The following is a 20,312-nucleotide window of genomic DNA, read 5'->3' on the forward strand; positions in this document are numbered from 1 at the left end:
AAGGACAGATTAGAGAATTTCAAACATGGTTTTATTTCCAAGTTCACTGTTCTTCCTTCTTATACACAGTGGCTCCCTTAATAAATCCCACACATTAGCCACTTCTCATCTCCCCTCACAGGCTTTTTGGGAAGAAGAGTGGTTTTCCCTAGCTTCCTTCTCACCATCCAAACACAACTGAAGGGAAATCAAAATTAGTAATGATATCAAATAATACTAAGATAACCATTTTGCTTCATCTGTTTGTCTCTAAAATTTATTTATGAAAATTTAAATAAATCTTATATCCCCATTCTTTTTTTTAATCCTCATTTTTTTAGTTTATTAATATGTATGAGCTTTGCATTTCATATACTATTGGTTGCTTGGCTCATTTGTATGGAAACTCCTGGCTCATCAATTTCAGTGACCACCCAGATTCAGTGGAAGAGTATCCATTAAGCCTTAGGCCCCCTGTATGTAGCCCTACCTCCCATCAAAATCATCTTGGGCTCCACCCCAGAACTGAATTGAAATCTCATGGGATGCCCTCTTGTTTGAATTGTAGGAAGCTCTTCTGGTCATATTTATTTATTTATTTATTTATTAAAGATTTTACTTATTTTTGAGTGAGAGAGGGAGAGAATGGGGGGCGGTGGCAGAGGGAGAAGCAGACAGCCCGCTGAGCAGGGAGCCTGACACAGGACTCGATCCCAGGACCCTGGGATCATGACCTGAGCCAAAGGCAGATGCTTAACCACTGAACCACCCAGCCGCCCTCCTCTGGTCATTTTAAAACCCATCTAGGTTTAAGAATTGGTTTTAGATAGTTTCCTGATGAGGTTTAGGCAGCTGTTAATATAAGGAATTCTCTATCTGTTGACTTTGAATTAGCAGAATTTCTCAACTCTGCTACCAGAAACTAGGGAATCCTTTTTGTCAGCTCTGGTGAATGAAGAAATGAATTGGGTCTTTGGGTTTGGTTGTGGGTTCAGTTCAGTACATTTAAAGATTTTTATTTATTCATTTTTAGAGAGAAGAGCACGAGTGAGGGGAGGGCCAGATGGGGAGGGAGAGGGACAAGCTGACTCCACACTGAGCTGAGCAGAGCCCGACATGATCCTGAGACCATGACCTGAACCTAAACAAAGATTGTACACTTAACCAACTGAGCCACCCAGGCACCCCAGTTCAGTACATTTATTGATGTATCAATAAGTGCCAGGCATTGTGTTAAGATTTTTAAGGTTTTAGAAATGAATTAAACAGCTTTGATTTAAAGGAATTCGAAGTCTTACTGCTGAGAAAGATCTGCAACTGGATTATATGGTGTGATGTGTGCAAGTAATGGAAACTGTATATAGTATGGTTGAAGATACTAGGGTTGGGGATGTGGAGGTAGATAGAGTATAGAGAAAGGAGGCTGCCTGGGATATGTGGGAGGGCTTTGGATTAGGGCAAGGTTAGGGGAGGAAGTAGGGGTGGAGAATGAGAATGAGAATCTAACAGAACCTCCAGAAACCTCAACATTTACAGAAGGAAGAGGATCTAGTTGTGGGCTTCAGGAAAAGTGCTAGGGGAAAAGCAGGTTTGTTGAGAGTCAGTATTTAAGAGTTTTATGATCTTATGGTAATGATTTTCTTAAGTCTCAACTCTAGACACAGCTGCAAAATCCTTTATTTAAAACCTGGGAAAGTAGATAATAGAAGAGTTTTTATAGAGTTTGCCCCTTTGATACCAGGCAGCCGTTCAAATGGGGACCAGTTTTATCAGGCTGCAATTTCTGCATATTTTAGGTTAAAGTGGGTTATCTTTTAAATCAAATTATTATTAAATGTGGCAATAAATGTGAAATAAATAAGGCAGTTGATGGTGCTGTCTCTACAATAATAACAGAGCATGGTTTGAGATCTATCATAGGATAAATTTAAGACCTTTGGAGATAAGACCTATTTATCTACCATTGTAAGTTGAGCATGCCTGTGTGTTAGTGCGTCCTTTTCTCTTTCACATAGGAGATCTATCTAGCCTTGAAACATGGTCAGAATTATAGTATACTGAGTAGAATTGCATGTTGCCCTTATATAAATATTAAGTGATCTGGCAGTGGGATGAATGGAGCAGCTTCCTAGCGATTCCTATTCAAGTCCAGGCTTCAGTCTTTTACTTCAAATATGGCTGTTAGGGATCATACAGGTTCTAAAATTATTTCCACTTTTAACATTAGGCTTGCAGTTAATTGTAGCAGGACTAAATAGCTGTTAAATATTTGCATCTGTGAAATGAATGGCTTACTATTTATGTTTCTTTTTTTTAGTACAATTGCCAAATGTGTCTTCAAATGGAACATCAAGCAAAACAAAGATTTTGTAGTCTTTTAGTATCTTCTCAGAGACTCAGGCCGATTTTTAGTGTCACTACTGTCCCTTTTGTGACCTTGATTTTGAATCTCGGAGTGTCCAGTTTATAAAGTACTAAAGTCGTAGAACATGTGTTTACAGATTCAGTGAGGCCTTAAAGTTACGGTGTGGGCTGTTTACCTTTTCCTGCCCTTGGTGCCCAGGTGGGTTTGGGTGTTGCTGAGGGGCCAACCTTTTTCCTCAACCCCTTCCCCTGACAAATCATTTCTGGAACCTTTCTCTGAAGGATATCATCTTTTCTTAACCTTGGTAGCCTCAGATTTCTGTCAGAGATTGCCTTTTCCTCACTGGGATCCTACTTATGAAAGAAAACAGAATCAAAACTACTTAGTAAATTTCCTTGGGGGAGAGACTCTGGCAGTGTAGCTCCTTCCTTGTAACATGGCTTGGGGGCATATTGAAGTAATATTTGCGCCAGTTATAATTGCTGTAGGGGGGAAGAATCTGAAATTTCTTCTGGTTTCATTTGGTGACTTTTGTGTCATGAGATGTCTATGAATGATCTGAAGGAAATAATGCTTTCTTCTTAAATTTTCATGATTGACCTATCATGATGTCAACCCATTTGAGTGGAAGATGATTTATACTAGGGATTTAGCTTTCTTATGATCCTTCTGGGTGATTTTTAAAAGGATGCTTCCATATAGAGGCATATAGATAAGACTTTGGGGGATATGCTAAGAATTTGTATGAATCACTTCAGTAGGTAACTTTGGTAGACATCTGTTGGGGACATTTTGAAAGAAGGAGTAAGGTCTTCATGTGATCTTATTTTCCCTTACTCTTATTGCTTACAAACAAGATGGTACTTAGCTTGTTCCTATAAAGTGGCCTGGAAAGGAAACCATCTTTTTGAAGTTTTGGGAGGACCATTTCTGTGGTATTTTCACATGGTTTTGACAATAATAAATTTAAGTCATTTAGAGGTCCTGCAAATACAGATATTGTTACCAAGTTTTATTAAAAGTGAAAGAGAGGGGCGCCTGGGTGGCTCAGTTGGTTAAGCATCTGCCTTCGGTTCGAGTCATGATCCCTGGGTCCCAGGATTGAGTCCTGTGGTGGACTCCCTGCTCAGTGGTGAGTCCACTTCTCCCTCTCCCTCTGCCCCTCCGCCCCACCTCGTGCTCTCTCTCCTATCTCTCTCTCTCCCGAATAAATAAAATAAAAAATAAGTGAAAGGGGACCTTATTGGGACTGATGCTTAAAAAGTATCATGGCATGTCCCTTTTTTACCACTGTATTTTCATTTACTAAAAGATGATCCTCTATAGAAACAGTGCTTTGGACACTTAATATTCTTTTAAATAAGGTGTCTGTAAAACTGAAAACTGATGGCTTTTACGAGGCCCTGCCAGTTATATAGGCATTACAATTTTAACAAAGGTCCTTAATGTTTTAGTACAACTGTTTTTTTTTTTCATTTGAGAATGAGCAAGAAAGAGCATGAGCTAGGGGAGGGACAGAGTGAGAAGCAAACTCCCCTACTGAGCAGGGAGCCCAACTCGGGGCTGCATCCTAGGACCCCAGAATCATGACCTGAGCCGAAGGCAGACGCTTAACCAACAGAGCCACTCAGGTGCCCCTTTAGTACCACTGTTAATCGTCCCTGTATGTTTGCAGATATGATTATTTTGGTAGTTTCTGGATCTTTTTGGTGGTAGGGCTTTTAGGGAATACTGGGTTGACATTGGTATACTTTTTCTAAAAATGTTGGCATTACTCAAATAGGTCAAGAAATCATTGTTAGCGAATAGAGAAAACACTTAATGGGGCTGCTTTTAAAACCTGGATAGATTTCCTTGGAAGGACAGATTGGTTGGGAATTCTATAGGGATTAGGATTATTAAGAGTTGTTTCCAGGGTTTGGGTTGAGGACTGACTCTTGGAGGGTTCACAAGACCTCTTCAGCAAGTCCAAGGGAACTTCCTCTTTTCAACTAAATATATGTAACCAGATTTTCTTGATATACTTTAAACCAAATAATATACTACAGCTGATTGACTATAGAAGAAGATATGAAACTCCAGTTTATTTCTATTTAGCCAGACATTAAAAAGATTTGCAAAATATATGCAATATAAAACAATGCCATTCTTTTATTTTTTGCTTATGATTAAATGAATTGATTTAAAAATTTTTATTTTTTAAGTTTTTATTTATTTAAGTAATCTCTACACCCAAAGTAGGGCTCAAACTCTGGACCCCAAGATCAAGAGTCACATGCTCTTCCAACTGAGCCAGCCAGGTGGCCATAAAATAGTTTAAATTTCTGTTGTGATCAAAGTGAATAGATACAAACTATATAGACTAAAGCTCTTTGAAGGCCTCAATTTTAAGAGTTTTTATTTTTGTATTTTTATTATTATTTTTTAAAGATTTTATGTATTTTTTTTTTTTTTAAAGATTTTATTTATTTATTTGACAGAGAGACACAGCGAGAGCAGGAACACAAGCAGGGAGAGTGGGAGAGGGAGAAGCAGGCTTCCCGCAGAGCAGGGAGCCCGATGTGGGGCTTGATCCCAGGACCCTGGGATCATGACCTGAGCTGAAGGCAGACGCTTAACGACTGAGCCACCCAGGCGCCCAAAGATTTTATGTATTTGACAGAGAGAGACACTGTGAGAGAGGGAACACAAGCAGGGGGAGTGGGAGAGGGAGAAGCAGGCTTCCCACTGAGCAAGGAGCCTGACGCGGGGCTTGATCCCAGGACCCCGGGATCATGACCTGAGCCAAAGGCAGACACTTAACGACTGAGCCACCCAGGCCCCCAAGAGTTTTTACAGAGGTCCACGGGACGACTGGATGGCTCAGTCAGTTAAGCATCTGCCTACAGCTCAGGTCATGATCCCAGAGTCCTGGGATCGAGTCCCACATCAAGCTCCTTGCTCAGTGGGGAGCCTGCTTCTCCCTCTGCCTGCCATGCTCTCTCTCTTTCTCTCTGACAAATGAATAAAATCTTGAAAAAAATAAAAAATAAAGGGGTCCTAAGACCAAAAATTTGAGAGTTGTAGTCATAAGAAGAGAAACTTAGTTCTGCAAAGGCCTGACTCAATAGAAATAAATCTAGGATCTATGCATGTGTAAGAGATACATTGATTGCAGAAGACGTTCCAAAACCAGTAGAGGGTTTGGTAAGAACTTTATTTGTGCTTTTGTGAAGTGAAATGAAAATTTAAAAGTGTTTCCTAAAGGGAAAACAATAAGCTTTCCCATATAACCAATAGCAACTAAAATGTAAGAAAGTGGGCCTTTTTGTCTAATTTTGTCATTTTATTAGTTTTACAACATTTATAATAAACAGATATGATTATGTTTTTGCATTTTTTTTTAAAGAATTTATTTATTTGAGAGAGAGAGTGTGTATGTGCGCACAAGCATGCACACATGAGTTGGGGGGAAGGGCAGAGGGAGAGGGAGAAGCCGACGCCGGCTGAGCAATGAGCCCAGTACAGGACTCGATCCCAGGACCTGGAGATCATGACCTGAGTCAAAGGCATATACTTAACCGACTGAGCCACCCAGGTGTCCCTGTTTTTGCTTCTTTTCTTAAAGATTTTATTTTTAAAGCTTCTATTTATTTATTTGACAGAGAGACACAGTGAGAGAGGGAACACAAGCAGGGGGAGTGGGAGAGGAGAAGCAGGCTTCCCGCGGAGCAGGGAGCCCGATGCGGGGCTCGATCCCAGTACCCTGGGATCATGACCTGAACTGAAGGCAGACGCTTAACAATTGAGCCACCCAGGCGCCCCTTAAAGATTTCATTTTTAAGTAATCTCTACATCCAAAGTGGGATTTGAACTCACAACTCCGAGATCAAGAGTTGCATGTTCCACTGACTGAGCCAGCCTGGCACCACCATGTATTTTGTTTCTTGAGTGCTGTCTTTTGGGGTCAGAAGTTTGGAACACAAAACATAAAAATTGATCCAAGTAATTTTTTAAATTTACTTAGTATTTTTAAGAACTGTTAGATTTATAGAAAAATTATGAAGATAGAGTTCCCGTATATTCCTTCACCTAGTTTCCCCTTTTATAAACGTCTTACATTAGTATGACATATTTGCTATAATTAATAAACTGATACTGTTATTAACTAAAGTCCATGCATTTTATTCATATTTCCTTAGTTTTTAGCTAATATCCCTCTTTTGTTCCAGGATCTCATCCAGGATACACATTATATTTAGCTGTCGTATCTCTTTAGGCTTTTTAAAATTTTTTTTATTTTTTTTTAATAGATTTTATTTATTTATTTGAGAAAGAGAGAATGAGAGACAGAGAGCACAAGAGGGAAGAGGGTCAGAGGGAGAAGCAGACTCCCCGCTGAGCAGGGAGCCCGATGCAGGACTCGATCCCAGGACTCCAGGATCATGACCTGAGCCGAAGGCAGTCACTTAACCAGCTGAGCCACCCAGGTGCCCTAGGCTTTTTTTAGTTGTTGCAGTTTCTCAGACTTTATTTCTGATGAACTTGACAGTTTTGAGGAGTACTGACTGGGAATTTTATAGGATATCCCATTATTGGAATTTATGTTGTTTTTCTCATGGTGAGACTGGATATATGGAAAACTGATCTTTTTAAAATTTTTTGTTTATTTTTAAGATTTCATTTTTCAGTAATCTCTACACCCAGTGGGGGGCTCAAACTCACAAGCCTGAGATCAAGAGTCACATGCTGCATTGACTGAGCCAGCCATGCACCCCTGATTTTTTTTTTTTAAGATTTCATTTGTCAGAGAGCGTGCACAAGCAGGGGCAGCGGCAGACAGAGCAGGTAGAAGGGGAAGCAGGCTCCCCGCCGAGCAGGGAGCCCAATGCGGGGCTCGATCCCAGGACCCTGAGATCATGACCTGAGCTGAGGACGCTCAACCAACTGAGCCACCCAGGCGTCCCACCCGTGACTTTTTTTTTGAAGGGGACATCTATTCTTGCAATCTTGTCTATGGAGGACTTAAAACTGAGAATTTTTGTATCACCATAAATAACGTAAACCCTGTGCCACAACCTGAGCCTCACCTCACTTGATAGATTTACCCATATCTCAGTAAGGAGCATGATGTATTTTTACGAAAGTCTTCTCTTTGTTTACAAAGTCTTGTCATCAAGTTTTCTTCATTGGCACATTTTTACTAGTCAGACTTTTTGACTTTATACTTTTTATCTTTAGTTTTGTAGAGACGTTTAACAATAACTTTTGTGACTAGAATTTTTTTTACTTGTTCAGTAACATTTATTGAATATCCTTAGTACTGTTCTGTGAAGGTAGTTTTAATTTTAAATTCCTCCTTAAAAATAATTTTTACACTTATATGTAGCTGGTATCTATCTGTAGAGCCAGAATAAGCTGTCATTCTTTTTTTTTTTTTAAGATTTTATTTATTTGAGAGAGAGAGCGCGCAAGCCAGGAGAGGCAGAGGGAGAGGGAGAAGCAGGCTCCACGCTGAGCATGGAGCCTGATGCGGGACTTGATCCCAGGACCCTCGGATCATGACCTGAGCTGAAGGCAGATGCTTAACTGACTGAGCCACCCAGGCTCCCCAGCTGTCATTCATTTTTTTTTAAAGATTTATATATTCTAGAGAGAGAGAGTGCGCGCACCCAGGGGGAGGGGCAGAGGGAGAGAATCTTCAAGCAGACTCCCCGCTGAGAGCTGGAGGTTCGCTTAATGGACTGCGCCACCCAGGTGCCCATAAACTGTCATTCTTAAAAGAGTCTTAAGCTACTATGATCACTGTGGTCAAGTTGATTTATTTTTTCCTGTATCTGCAGTGTGTAAAATATGACCATTGAGTGAGGCTAAAACAAACTTCTAAAAGGTATGGAATTTTTTCTTTTTAAGATTATTTATTTGAGGGGAGTAGGCAGAGAAAGAGAAATCAAGCAGGCTTTCCACTGAGTGTGGAGCCCACTGCAGGGCTCGATCCCACGACCCTGAGATTATGACCTGAGCTGAAATCAAGAGTCGGAGGCTTAACCGACTGAGCCACCCAGGCACCAAGGTATGGACTTTTTTTTTTTTTTTTTTTTAAGTAGGCTCCATGCCCAGTGTGGAAACCAATGTGGGGCTTGAACTCATGACCCCAGATCAAGACATGAGCTGAGATCAAGTCAGAAGCTTAACTGACTGAGCCACCCAGGTGCCCCTGGGTATTTTATTTATAATGATTAACATTGGAAAGTAAAGGAAATAACCTAAATGTCCAATAATAAATTTTAAAAAGTATCAATATAATGAAATATTAAACGTTCACAGCATAAGTAAAAATAAGGTATAAGTGAAGTGTAAGTAAAAGGAAATATATGTATTTTTAAATTATGATTATTAAAAAAATCTTTTAAAAGATTTTATTTATTTATTTGACAGAGAGAGACAGGGAACACAAGCAGGGGGAGTGTGAGAGGGAGAAGCAGGCCCCCCGCCAAGCAGGGAGTCCGACGCGACGTGGGGCTGGATCCTAGGACCCTGGGCCGAAAGCAGACGCTTAATTACTGAGCCACTCAGGCACCCCTGATTAGTAAAATTTTTTGAAAATTATGAAGATAAGCATTTTAGAAAATACTGGAAACGTGTGCCAGAATGTAGTAGGTTTTCTTTGGGATTATGGCTAATTTTTTTCTTCTTTATATGTGTTCTCTGATATTTCAGTAATGAGCATTACTTTTGCATTAGGGAAAATTATTTTAAACCTATTCTGTTGCTTAGTTTTTCCCCAGTAAGAAAATATGCAGTTAGGACGTTTTATATAGTGGACATACAGGAAATGGCTTTGTTAATATGAAACATTAATATTGTGGAACCATACATAGACTTGCCCACTACAGTGTTAAAGGAATTGAATTCTACTGCCACCCTAGCAGCTCCTCTCTTAGCAGATCCATTAAGTGCCTCTACCCTTGAATTACATACCTAAAACAATCTTAGAAAAAGCTCTTTAAGCATGGAAACCTGACAGTATATTCTCCTTTAAGAAGCAGGGTTGCATAAGGGTACCTGGGTGGCTCAGTCGGTTAAGCGTCTGCCTTCGGCTCAGGTCATGATCTCAGGGTCCTGGGATCGAGCCCTGTGTTGGGTTCCCTGCTCAGTGGGGAGCCTGCTTTTCCCTCTCCCTCTGCCCTCCCCGTCCCCTGCTTGTGCGTTCTCTCTCTCTCTCAAATAAATAAATAAATAAAATCTTAAAAAAAAAAAGAAAGGTTGCATATATCTCAATAAAGCTGAAAAAAATACAGCAAAAAAATCAGATTAATGGGCCTTGAATATTATAACAACTTCATTATATATTGAAGATTAGAGACTTGAAACCATTGTGTTAAACATAACCAATCATAAAACAAAACAAGGTTGCATTGGGCTTCCTGGGAACTAAGGCTTGGCAACATAAACATTTCCTCATGACTAACATTTTTGACCATTTACTTTGTAAATGCCAGGACCTGTCTGAAGGCTATTACATGTATTAAACCTCACAGTTTCCCCTTTATCCATGCACCTAATCTACAGGGAGATTAGTACAAAGCCACACAGTCAGGATTTGAACCCAGGCAGTGTGACACCAGAGTGTATCCTCTTTAACATCTCTTTTACTCTACAAGAATAAGAGAAATGATGTCATTGTGCTTTAAAAATGAGCATTGGAGAAATAACAGGGGGCAGGGGGGTGTGGAAATACAAGGGAGCCCTTTAACCTGTGTTGAAATTGCTCTGGTGCCAACTAGAGGTAGGCTGGAAGGATAGAGTCCTTAAAGACAAAGCTTAGAGGTCTGATGCTCCTTGAAAGTTAAGGCTGCAGTGACTTTTGCTAGAAGAAATTATATTTCAGTGGTCAGAACTTAATGTAAGTATAATACTTGCTATTTTTATTTTACAGTAAACAATCCTTTATATTTGTAATTTTAATTTTCACCATAGTCCTGAAGGTGGCTATTGTTTGTACATTTCAAATAGAAAAGATCCTTCAAGTGGTGGTTAAAGAACCAAAATGCAAATCCAGGTCTTCTGACTTTTAAGTGCATTGCTCTTTGTGTCCTGTACTATATATACAACCTCTTGACATTCTGAGGAGCCAAGTGTCTTATCCATTATCATGTCTTGGTTAAATACAAGAAGGGACTGAAAAAAGTAGTTTGGGGTAATCAGATAAGAACTTCAAGGTACAAAAATTTTTGAAAGCGAAGCATACTCCCAGGACTTTTTTTTTTTTTAAGGTTACAGACCCCATTGAAACCCTGGTGAAAGCTGTGAACAGTACCCCAAAAATCCACATACACTCAATTCTGTACAATGTAAGAACCTCTGATTTAAGGAAAGAAAGTGTGATTCTAAAGTCTAAAAAGAAAATTCTCAGTGTTTTTGTTTGTTTTCTTACTAGTGGCTCACTAAGGATGGGAGATCTTAAACAGACTTTGAACAAATGGGTGGCTAATTAAAGCTGCTTGGTGCCAGGCCTACCTTGAGGGAATTAAGAAGAAAGGGAGAAGTTAGCAGATCATTTTATTTCTGTTGGGAAGACACTGAAGTCCTTTGTATTACAGAACTTTCCTGGTAGGCGCCCATCAGTGAGTGGTCATTGGACTCCACTGAGGGACTCATAAATAGTAACTCTGCTTGTCTTTTAATTTCTAAATGGGGATTTATAATGATTATGGTGTGCCCAGTTCTACCTCTTAGATTTGTGCAGGTGTCTTAAGGATATCATATTGACATAAAACTATTAACATGATGAAAAAGTAGTCTTTTTTTTTTTTTTTTGACAGAGAGAGACAGAGAGAGAGGGAACACAAGCGGGGGGAGTGGGAGAGGGAGAAGCAGGCTTGCTGCAGAGCAGGGAGCCCGGGAACCCAATGCAGGGCTTGATCCCAGGACCCTGGGATCATGACCCAAGCTGAAGACAGAGGCTTAATGACTGAGCCACCTAGGCACCCCGAAAAAGTCGTCTTTTAAATTGTACCTCATATGTGTGTTACCTAAATCTTTATTAAGGTTGAAGGGTGCCTGGGTAGCTCAGTTGGTTAAGCATCTGACTCTGGATTTCCGCTTGGGTCATGGCCTCAGGGATGTGGGATTGAGCCCTGTGTCGGGCTCCATGCTGCATTCTGCATGTGGTGCCTGCTTGGGATTCTCTGTCTCCCTCTCCTTCTGTCCTTCCCCCTCACTACCCCCCCCCCCCCCCACTGAACTCTCTTTCAAATAAATAGCTCTTAAAAAAAAATCTTTATTCAGGTTGATAAATCTTGGCATACTCAACTGAAAATTCTGACTTGCCTTAAAATACTAAGATAAATTCTTTGTTTGGTTCCTTAAAATTTTGCACCATAGTTTCGTGGTAATGTGTTGATAACCTAGAAACTGATAACCTAGAAACAGTAAGACTCTGGATTCAAAAGCAAAGTTTAGCTCTGCTGCATTGGATTAAAATTTCTTTGAGTCATTTATTTTGTGATGACTGGCTTTAATAGAACATAACGCAATTAAAAAATACATCGGTCCTTAGTTAATGTTATTTTTTTAAACTAACCAGAATGAGCTTTTGACATTGATTTTTTAAAAATTAGTTTTGTCTGCAGGAGTCTGAGAACCAACTTTTGGAATAGCTTTTGTAGAGTACTTTCTCTCTTTGCTGAGTATTAGATTTCAAAATGGTGATAGCTTCTCTGTATTTAGAAAGATTAAGAATATTCTGATATGTGGATGCTAATTGTGGATCATTTACAGAGTGAATTTTCATGGAGTTTTTGAAAAATCCTTAGCATCCTATGAAAGTTATTCTCCCACTGGTCAATGTTATTGCACATTTCTCTCAGTTAAATGTACTGTAAGTTGTTGCTCAGTTAGTGCTGGGACTAAGGAAAATGTTTGCTTGATGTTTCCCAGGCCTCTGAGGATTTTGAAGCTTCAACTTCCTACTTAATTGCCTTCCCAAGGAATATATTTTTTTAGGGCTTAGGAAAATACTGAACTTTGGGGCGGCTCAGTCATTAAGCGTCTGCCTTCGGCTCAGGTCATGATCCCAGGGTCCTGGGATCGAGCCCCGCATCGGGCTCCCTGCTCCGTGGGAAGCCAGCTTCTCCTTCTCCCACTCCCCCTGCTGTGTTCCCTCTCTCGCTGTCTCTCTCTCTGTCAAATAAATAAAATCTAATAATAATTGAACTTTTAAATAATAGTTAAATAATAATAAATAATAAATAAGACTTTGAAAATGAAGGCTTAAAATAAAAGCTGTTTTATTTTATTTTTTAAAAAAATTTATATATTTCAGTGTGAGAGAGAGAGAAGGAGGGAGGGGCAGAGGAGGAGGGAGAGAGAAACTCAAGCAGACTCTGTGCTGAGCATGGAGCCCAACAGGGGGCTCGATCCCATGATCCTGAGATCATGACCTGAGCCTAAATCAAGAGTTGCTCCCTTAACTGAGCCACCCAGGTACCTCTAAAAGCCATTTTAAAGTTTTAAAAGTGAGTGAATCTTAGCAGGGAATTTATATGGGATGCCTTGCAATCTATGAACTGTTACAACACCTAGTTAGTATGGAAATACTGTTTTTATGTTAGAAAAATGATTTATGAACCATTTTATTGTTAGAGGCTAAAAGTTTTGGCTGGATTGTATAGTATCCCATTTAGATACCTAAGTGTCAAACCCAAAATTATCACACTATTATTTAATGGTCTCTTTCCTCCTCTGATGGCTTTTTTCTCTCATGTAAAAGTTACAGCCCATCGAGGCCAGACTCAGCCAAGGATATCTTAATTCTAATATTTCAGTGAGCATTGCAAATAATATGTAATTCTTTTATTGGAGTAAAGCTTTCAGCTGACAATGAAAGTCTTGAAACTAAATGGCATTTACTCCATTTTCCCTCATTCTTTGTAACTAGAAGAGGTGCCCGTTTTCAGCGATCTGTGTTTAATGGAGGATTGATCTTCTGAAAGAGTTTTCGTTTTTAGCATAGCTACTGTGTGAACTTCCTTAGTGATAGATATGTACTGTTTTCCTCTTGATGCTTTATTTTTAGGATTCATTTTATTTGAAAAAGCAGTATGAAATAAGCATAAATTATATAATACATACATATACATACATACATACAAAGACATAGCTCACTGTAATATATAAAACTTTAATATATAGATGAGATGAAATTAGTTTCTCTATTCATTGTGTTTTGGGATTAGAAGGCCTGTTTGGAAAAGAAAAATGCCTACTTGATTAACCAGGGGATGTCATACATTACCCATAAGTCTTAGTTTATAAAATTCTCAGGCCATGTGGACAGTATGTTAATCATTTACTTGTATATTCTTACACATTATCTTTGATACATTTTTGGTCTAACCTTCAACCCAGATCAGTTCATTTCAGAAAGCCTACAGCTTTTATGAAGTATTAGAGAGCAAAGCTCTGAGCAACAGAAAGTCTTCTGTTAGCCTGTGATAGAATACTGAGCAATGTGATTTTCTTCCACTACATTGTGTTCTGTACAATTAAACACATTGCTTTCCTTATCTTTAGTTATCAAGCTAAACAAAAATAAATCACTTTCATCTTTCTGACCCAGGATGGAGTAGGCAGTTATTTTTAAGTTAATTAACAAAGTATAGTATTTGTTTAATTGACAACTGACATTGAAACAGGAACCATAGTCTTTGTGGAAGAGGCAGTATGACAACATAAAATAGTTGTTTTACTGTTTTCTTGAAAGCCTTATTTTTTTCCCTTTTTTTTTTTGTTTCTTCTTTTTGGTAGTAAATAGCTTTGTACCAATTTGTAATCTGCATTTTTTTTCTTATTAAAATAAATTGTGGGGGCGCCTGGGTGGCTCAGTCGTTAAGCGTCTGCCTTCGGCTCAGGTCATGATCCCAGGGTCCTGGGATCGAGGCCCGCATCGGGCTGCCTGCTCAGCGGGAAGCCTGCTTCTCCCTCTCCCACTCCCCCTGCTTGTGTTCCCTCTCTTGCTGTGTCTCTCTCTGTCAGATAAAAAAGTAAAAAATCTTTAAAAAATTAAAAAAAAAAAAATAAATTGTGGTAAAATGTAATCTTTTTAACATAATAGTTTATCAGGCATTGCTGGTGGGCACTTTTACTGAAGTCTCCCTATCACTAAAACAAAACCTTGTTTTACTTTTTTTAAGTAAGCTCTATGCCCAGCGTGGGGCCTGAACTAACGACCCAAAGATCAAGAATTGCATGCTCCATGGACCTAGCCAGCCAGGCGCCCCAGACCTTGTTTTACTTTTAAACTAAAAGCAATCAATAGTAATAAAAATTCTAATAATATAGATTTGAAATAACAGTAATCTCTTTTCTATTATGAAAGTCTTTAAAATTTACATACATGTAATACTGTTTGCATGATTTTACGTATTTTAGTATTTTTTTTTTTTTAAAGATTTTTATTTATTTATTTGTCAGAGAGAGAGAGCACAAGTAGGGCAAGCAGCAGAGGGAGAGGGAGAAGCAGGCTCCTCACTGAGCAAGGAGCCTGATGTGGGACTTGATCCCAGGATCCTGGGATCATGACCTGAGCCGAAGGCAGATGCTCAATGACTGAGCGACCCAGGCGTCCCTGTATTTTAGTTTTTTTTACTCATTCAATCTTGGCTGTCTTTCTATATTTAGAACATGTAGATTTTTTTTCTTTATTACAGCTGCAGAGTATTTTATTGCTATTTACAGATGTGTCAACATTTATTTACCTTACTATTCACTGATAGATACTAAGGTTTTCTTTTTAAGATTTTATTATTTTTTTAAAGTAATCTCTACACCCCATGTGGGGCTTGAATTTAAACCCTGAGATCAAAAGCCTCATGTTCCACCCACTGAGCCAGCCAGGTGCCCCAATATTAAGGTTTTAAATTAAAACAATTCTGCAATAAATTTCCTTTTTTCTTTGTGAGTGGTAACAGATATTTGTAAATTGTCACCCAAGGAATTGCTGGGTCAGTAGACCTTTAAAAATTTGATGCTTTCTAATTGACCTCCAAAAACAGTGTACTAATCATCAGGGTCCACATTTCCTCCCATATTGCTAATACTGGTGGTGTGTATATTTTAAATCATTGCTAACCTGGTAGGTAAAAACAAGGGGATCTTGTGTATTTCTTGAATTTTGAATGAAGTTGGACACCAGTCTTCTTACAGCTAGCCATTTTTTCTTGCTAACTACTAACACAATTTGTCCGTTTTTCTATATTTTCTTATTTATTGGTATGAGTTCTTCATAAATCTAGAATTTTAAAATGCTGTATAATATTCAGTGTTGTTATAATATCAATCATATCTTTCTAACATTATGCTGCAGTTAATTTCATGCATGTATTTTGTTGATTCTGGGTGAATTATTTTCTTAGAACAAACTTCTGGGTATGAAGTTGGGTAAAAAGACTGTGAACTTCCTTGTATTTTCTTAATCTGAAGTAACTTAATATGTAATAGATGTTATTTAATGTATGTAATATATTTAAGATTGTATTTCAAATGGCTAAGGAAGTAAAAGAAAATCACCTATAATCCTACCACCAAAGACAACCACTGTTAACTGTTTTGCTGTATATCTTTCCAGTGTTTTATTTTTATGTTGCAAAGCCTGTTTTTCTTTTCCTCCTTAACGAATATAGGGAACATCTTTCAATGTCAATAAATAGAGCTGTACCACAGCATAATTTTTTGTCTTTTTGCTTTTTTTAATTTGTTAAAATATTATAATATGTATAATACAGAACTTACCATTGTAATAATTTTAAGGGTACAATTCAATGACATTAAGTACATTCATAACCATTAACACTAATCCATCTCCAGAACTTTTTCATTATTCCAAACTGAAACTCTGTACCCATTAATAACAGCATAATTTTTATTCCTTTAACTATTCTCCTATTGTAGACATTTTTTTTTTTTTTCAAAGATTTTATTTATTTATTTGAGAGAGAAAGAATGAGACAGAGAGAGAGCATGAAAGGGGGGAGGGTCAGAGGGAGAAGCGGACTCCCTGCTGAGCAGGGAGCCCGATGCGGGACTCGATCCCGGGACTCCAGGATCATGACCTGAGCTGAAGGCAGTCGCTTAACCAACTGAGCCACCCAGGCACCCGCCTATTGTAGACATTTAAGTTGTTTGCAGTTTTTTCTACTTATAGGTAGCATAATATTTTCCTTGTCTGATTATTTCCTCATGATTGCAGTTCTTCTAAGAATCTGTAGCAGTAGATATGTTAAGGATAATTCTTTAAAATTAGTCTTGAATGGCAGTCTTCACCACCACCCCCAGACTTATCTTTAATTTTATAATAAAAATTAAGGTAACTAGGAGGTTACATATAAAAATATAGTTTATGGATGTTTTGATGTTAAATAGCTATTTTTTTTTTTAAAGATTTTATTTATTTATTTGACAGAGACAAAGCGAGAGAAGGAACACAAGTAGGGGGAGTGGGAGTGGGAGAGGGAGAAGCAGGCTTCCCGCTGAGCAGGGAGCCCAGTGCGGGGCTCAATCCCAGGACCCTGGGATCATGACCTGAGCCGAAGGCAGACGCTTAACGACTGAGCCACTCAGGCGCCCCGTTAAATAGCTATTTTGTAAAAAGATAACTTATATGGAGTAGAGGAATCAAAATCTCTTTCAAAGTCATTGATTTTTTGGGGGGTGCCTGGCTGGCTCAGTCCGAAGAGCGTGTGACTCTTAATCTTGGGGTCGTGAGTTCGAGCCCTACGCTGGGTGTAAGAGATTACTAAAAATAAACAAACTTTAAAGTCAGGGGTTTTTCAACAGCTTGAGGTTAAGTGACTTTACTCATTTGAAAGGGTGTGAAAAGGGTGTGCACAGGATGCATCATTTATATGGGGAAGGGTAATCATACATATTCTGCTGTTCTGGTGGGAAAAGGTTAAGAAACTATTACCCATGTTCTATTTTATTTGACTGGTTAGAGATAGTGTGTTTTACTTAACTGGGGTTTTAACAGAATTTTTAAAATGTCAGAATTATAAATTCTTCTAATCAAAGCCTTTGCTTCTCCCTTAGGATTGGCAGCCACCATTTGCATGTGATGTTGACAAACTTCATTTTACCCCACGTATCCAGAGGCTGAATGAATTGGAGGTAATATCTTAACTGTTGTTCTGGTGGACTGTATTCCAGAGGGACTTTCTTCGAAGAATCTCTGTCACAAATCTAGTGGTTTTAGTGAAGCTAAAATATGGCCAGTCATTGATAATCATGGTAAAACAAATGGCAGTGAGGCCTTTGTAGCAAGCCAGATAGCATTAAAAACACTGATTTTTGTCAATCATTGTTGGCCTCTTAATTCATTTAAATCCTTCTAAATTTAGGTAACAACCACAAGAATTTAGGTCTTGAAAGGAATGTGCTTTGAGAACCATCTATTGGAAAAGATTTCCAGCTCTAATTTTCTTCCAAATACACATCTTCACTTAGATTTAATAACACACTTTAATTTCCTAAGGAGGGGTGAGGAATACTTGGGTATTCTTTAGAGAAGAGGTGATGTTTCTTCAATCCCTTTGCTACTGAAACCCTAAAGTACAGGGTGAATAAGGCTTGGGTATTGATAACCTAGAAGTAATGTTTACATTAACGTTTCGCTAACCTGATTTTAACATTGAATCATGTTTTGCTTTTCTATACAAAACCAGACATTTTTAACTTAAGTGGAACACATGTCCACTGGGATTCTTTGGACATTGGTGGTAGTAGTATCTAGTGTCTGTGTTTTCAAGTTGAGCTTGAAAGATAGGAAATGGGTACTTTGAGGTCTTAGACTGTGTTTGGGAACATCTGAACATTAATCTCAGTTTTGCTCTTGAGCAAGATAAAACTCCTAAAACTGTCTGACTTAAACTTAATTTTCAAGGAGGGGAAAGAAAAATGACAGAATTTTTTTAATGACTTATAGACAACAGTAATAATCTGTTAAGGGAATAACATTTAATTAAGAAAGTATCTCCTGGTTTTCTGTTATCTTATCAGGACTCATTAAAATTGATAATGGAATCACTGTTGTAAATCTGTTTTGGAATTTGTGTTTGAGAAAATAAGAAAATTTGCGCTTGGAAAGAACAGACCTTTAAAATACCCCAATTGTAAAAAGACCAAGAGGGGCATATAGAAGCTTACTTGTCATATAATTTTAACCAATAACAAAATTGTGCTTATAGTACTCTGTAAGTGAAGGCGTTTTCAGAGTGCCTACTTAAGGAAAGGCTTACTGAGTGTTTAACTCCTTGCTTGACACATGGTAGGGGCTGAATTAAATTTTTGTTGAGTTAATGTATAATTATTTAACCAGCTTTATTTTGTATATTTTTTGGCAGTTTCTCTTTTGAATTTGAAAGTGATATTTCACTTAAATATTCTTTTTTTTTTTTTTTAAGATTTTATTTATTTTAGAGAAGGAGAGCATGAGTGGGAGGGGCAGAGGGAGAGAATCTCAAGCAGACTCTGCACTGAGTGCAGAGCCCCATGCAGGGTTTGATCTCACGACCCTGCGATCATGACCTGAGCTGAAAGGAAAAGTCGGATGCTCAACTGACTGAGCCACCCAGGCGCCCCTTACTGTAATATTCTAAGAGTGAAAATACCACACACATAGGTAATAGAAGGGGTTTTAAAATAAGCTAGGTGAGATTAAAATTCATTTCTTTGTCATTCAGGCTCAAACTCGAGTAAAACTGAATTTCTTGGACCAGATTGCAAAGTACTGGGAGTTACAGGGAAGTACTCTGAAAATTCCACATGTGGAGAGGAAGATCTTGGATTTGTTTCAGCTCAATAAGGTAAGAGGCTAACGGCCATCTCCCTCACTTTAGTGCCTTTCTGCCAGCATGAATTTGATCTTCCTCATCTTAAAAAGAAACTTATTGTTTGAAATATGTAAAGTGAAATTCTCCATTCACTTTAGCAATGATTGGGCTCTACTTGTCAGGTCTGAAAGCCTTATCTTGTGAAATATTTTGCTGCCACCTTTTGTGTGTGTCATTTTAAAACTTAACAATATTTCTATAGGGTACTCCTTTCTGTTTTATTACGGTTAAAACAACTGGGGCTTAGGGAGAAAATTGACCAAGCTCTAAAGGCTGAGTCATAATTCAGTATCTGAAATTCAGGTTCACTTCAGTGTAAAGCCTACATTCTTTCCCCCAAAATGGTGCCATCTCTCCTCCTCCTTAGTTTATGGAGATTTTGAGGGTCACTGTGTTGGACCAAGTGCTAGGGCTCGTTCTTTGTTTGAGATTTAATTGTTGATCTAGTTCTTCCTCCCTGAAAATCTTGATTGTTCTGGGGAACTGAGAAGTAGCTTTTGGGGGTACAAATGTTTATGAATTACATTGTCAAAAGCGATCAATTTTCTAGCTTGAAATTAGCAGTGCATATATGTTTTCATTTGACTTGGGAGATGTATTTTTAAAAAATACACAGCCAAGAACATTTGTTCTTGGAGTCATACCTAGGTATGAGGGAATTAGAAGTGATTTCCATATAGACGTTTCTAATTTCTTTTGCTATTAACAGTTAGTTGCAGAAGAAGGTGGATTTGCAGTTGTTTGCAAGGATAGGAAATGGACCAAAATTGCCACCAAGATGGGATTTGCTCCTGGCAAAGCTGTGGGTTCGCATATCAGAGGGCATTATGAACGCATCCTCAATCCCTACAACTTGTTCCTGTCAGGAGACAGTTTGAGGGTGAGTATTGAGGACAACTTTAACCTGTTTATTTCACAGCTTATTGGTGTGTTGTCTTTCAGGGTGAATGAAGAGGCCTTAATTAATTCTGTGTGGGGGAGCCTGGGTGGCTCAGTCGTTAGGCGTCTGCCTTCGGCTCAGGTCATGATCCCAGATCCTGGGATCGAGCCCTGCGGTGGGCTCCCTGCTCCGTGGGAAGCCTGCTTCTCCCTCTCCCACT

At 38.6% G+C, this 20,312-nt stretch overlaps 1 protein-coding gene across 2 annotated transcripts in view; it reads left to right on the forward strand.

Annotated features, from left to right (window-relative positions):
* The window catches only part of KDM5B (lysine demethylase 5B), an 80,509-nt gene that overhangs the window by 11,964 nt on the left and 48,233 nt on the right, over positions 1–20,312 (forward strand). For both annotated transcript variants that reach the window (XM_032422111.1, XM_032422110.1), the window contains exons 2-4: positions 17,414–17,491; positions 19,063–19,185; positions 19,922–20,092. In XM_032422111.1, coding sequence (XP_032278002.1) covers positions 17,414–17,491; positions 19,063–19,185; positions 19,922–20,092 — 372 coding nt within the window. The remainder of the gene's footprint in view (positions 1–17,413; positions 17,492–19,062; positions 19,186–19,921; positions 20,093–20,312) is intronic.

Source organism: Phoca vitulina, unplaced genomic scaffold (assembly GCF_004348235.1).
Source record: "Phoca vitulina isolate PV1807 unplaced genomic scaffold, GSC_HSeal_1.0 scaffold26, whole genome shotgun sequence".
NCBI lineage: Eukaryota > Metazoa > Chordata > Mammalia > Carnivora > Phocidae > Phoca > Phoca vitulina.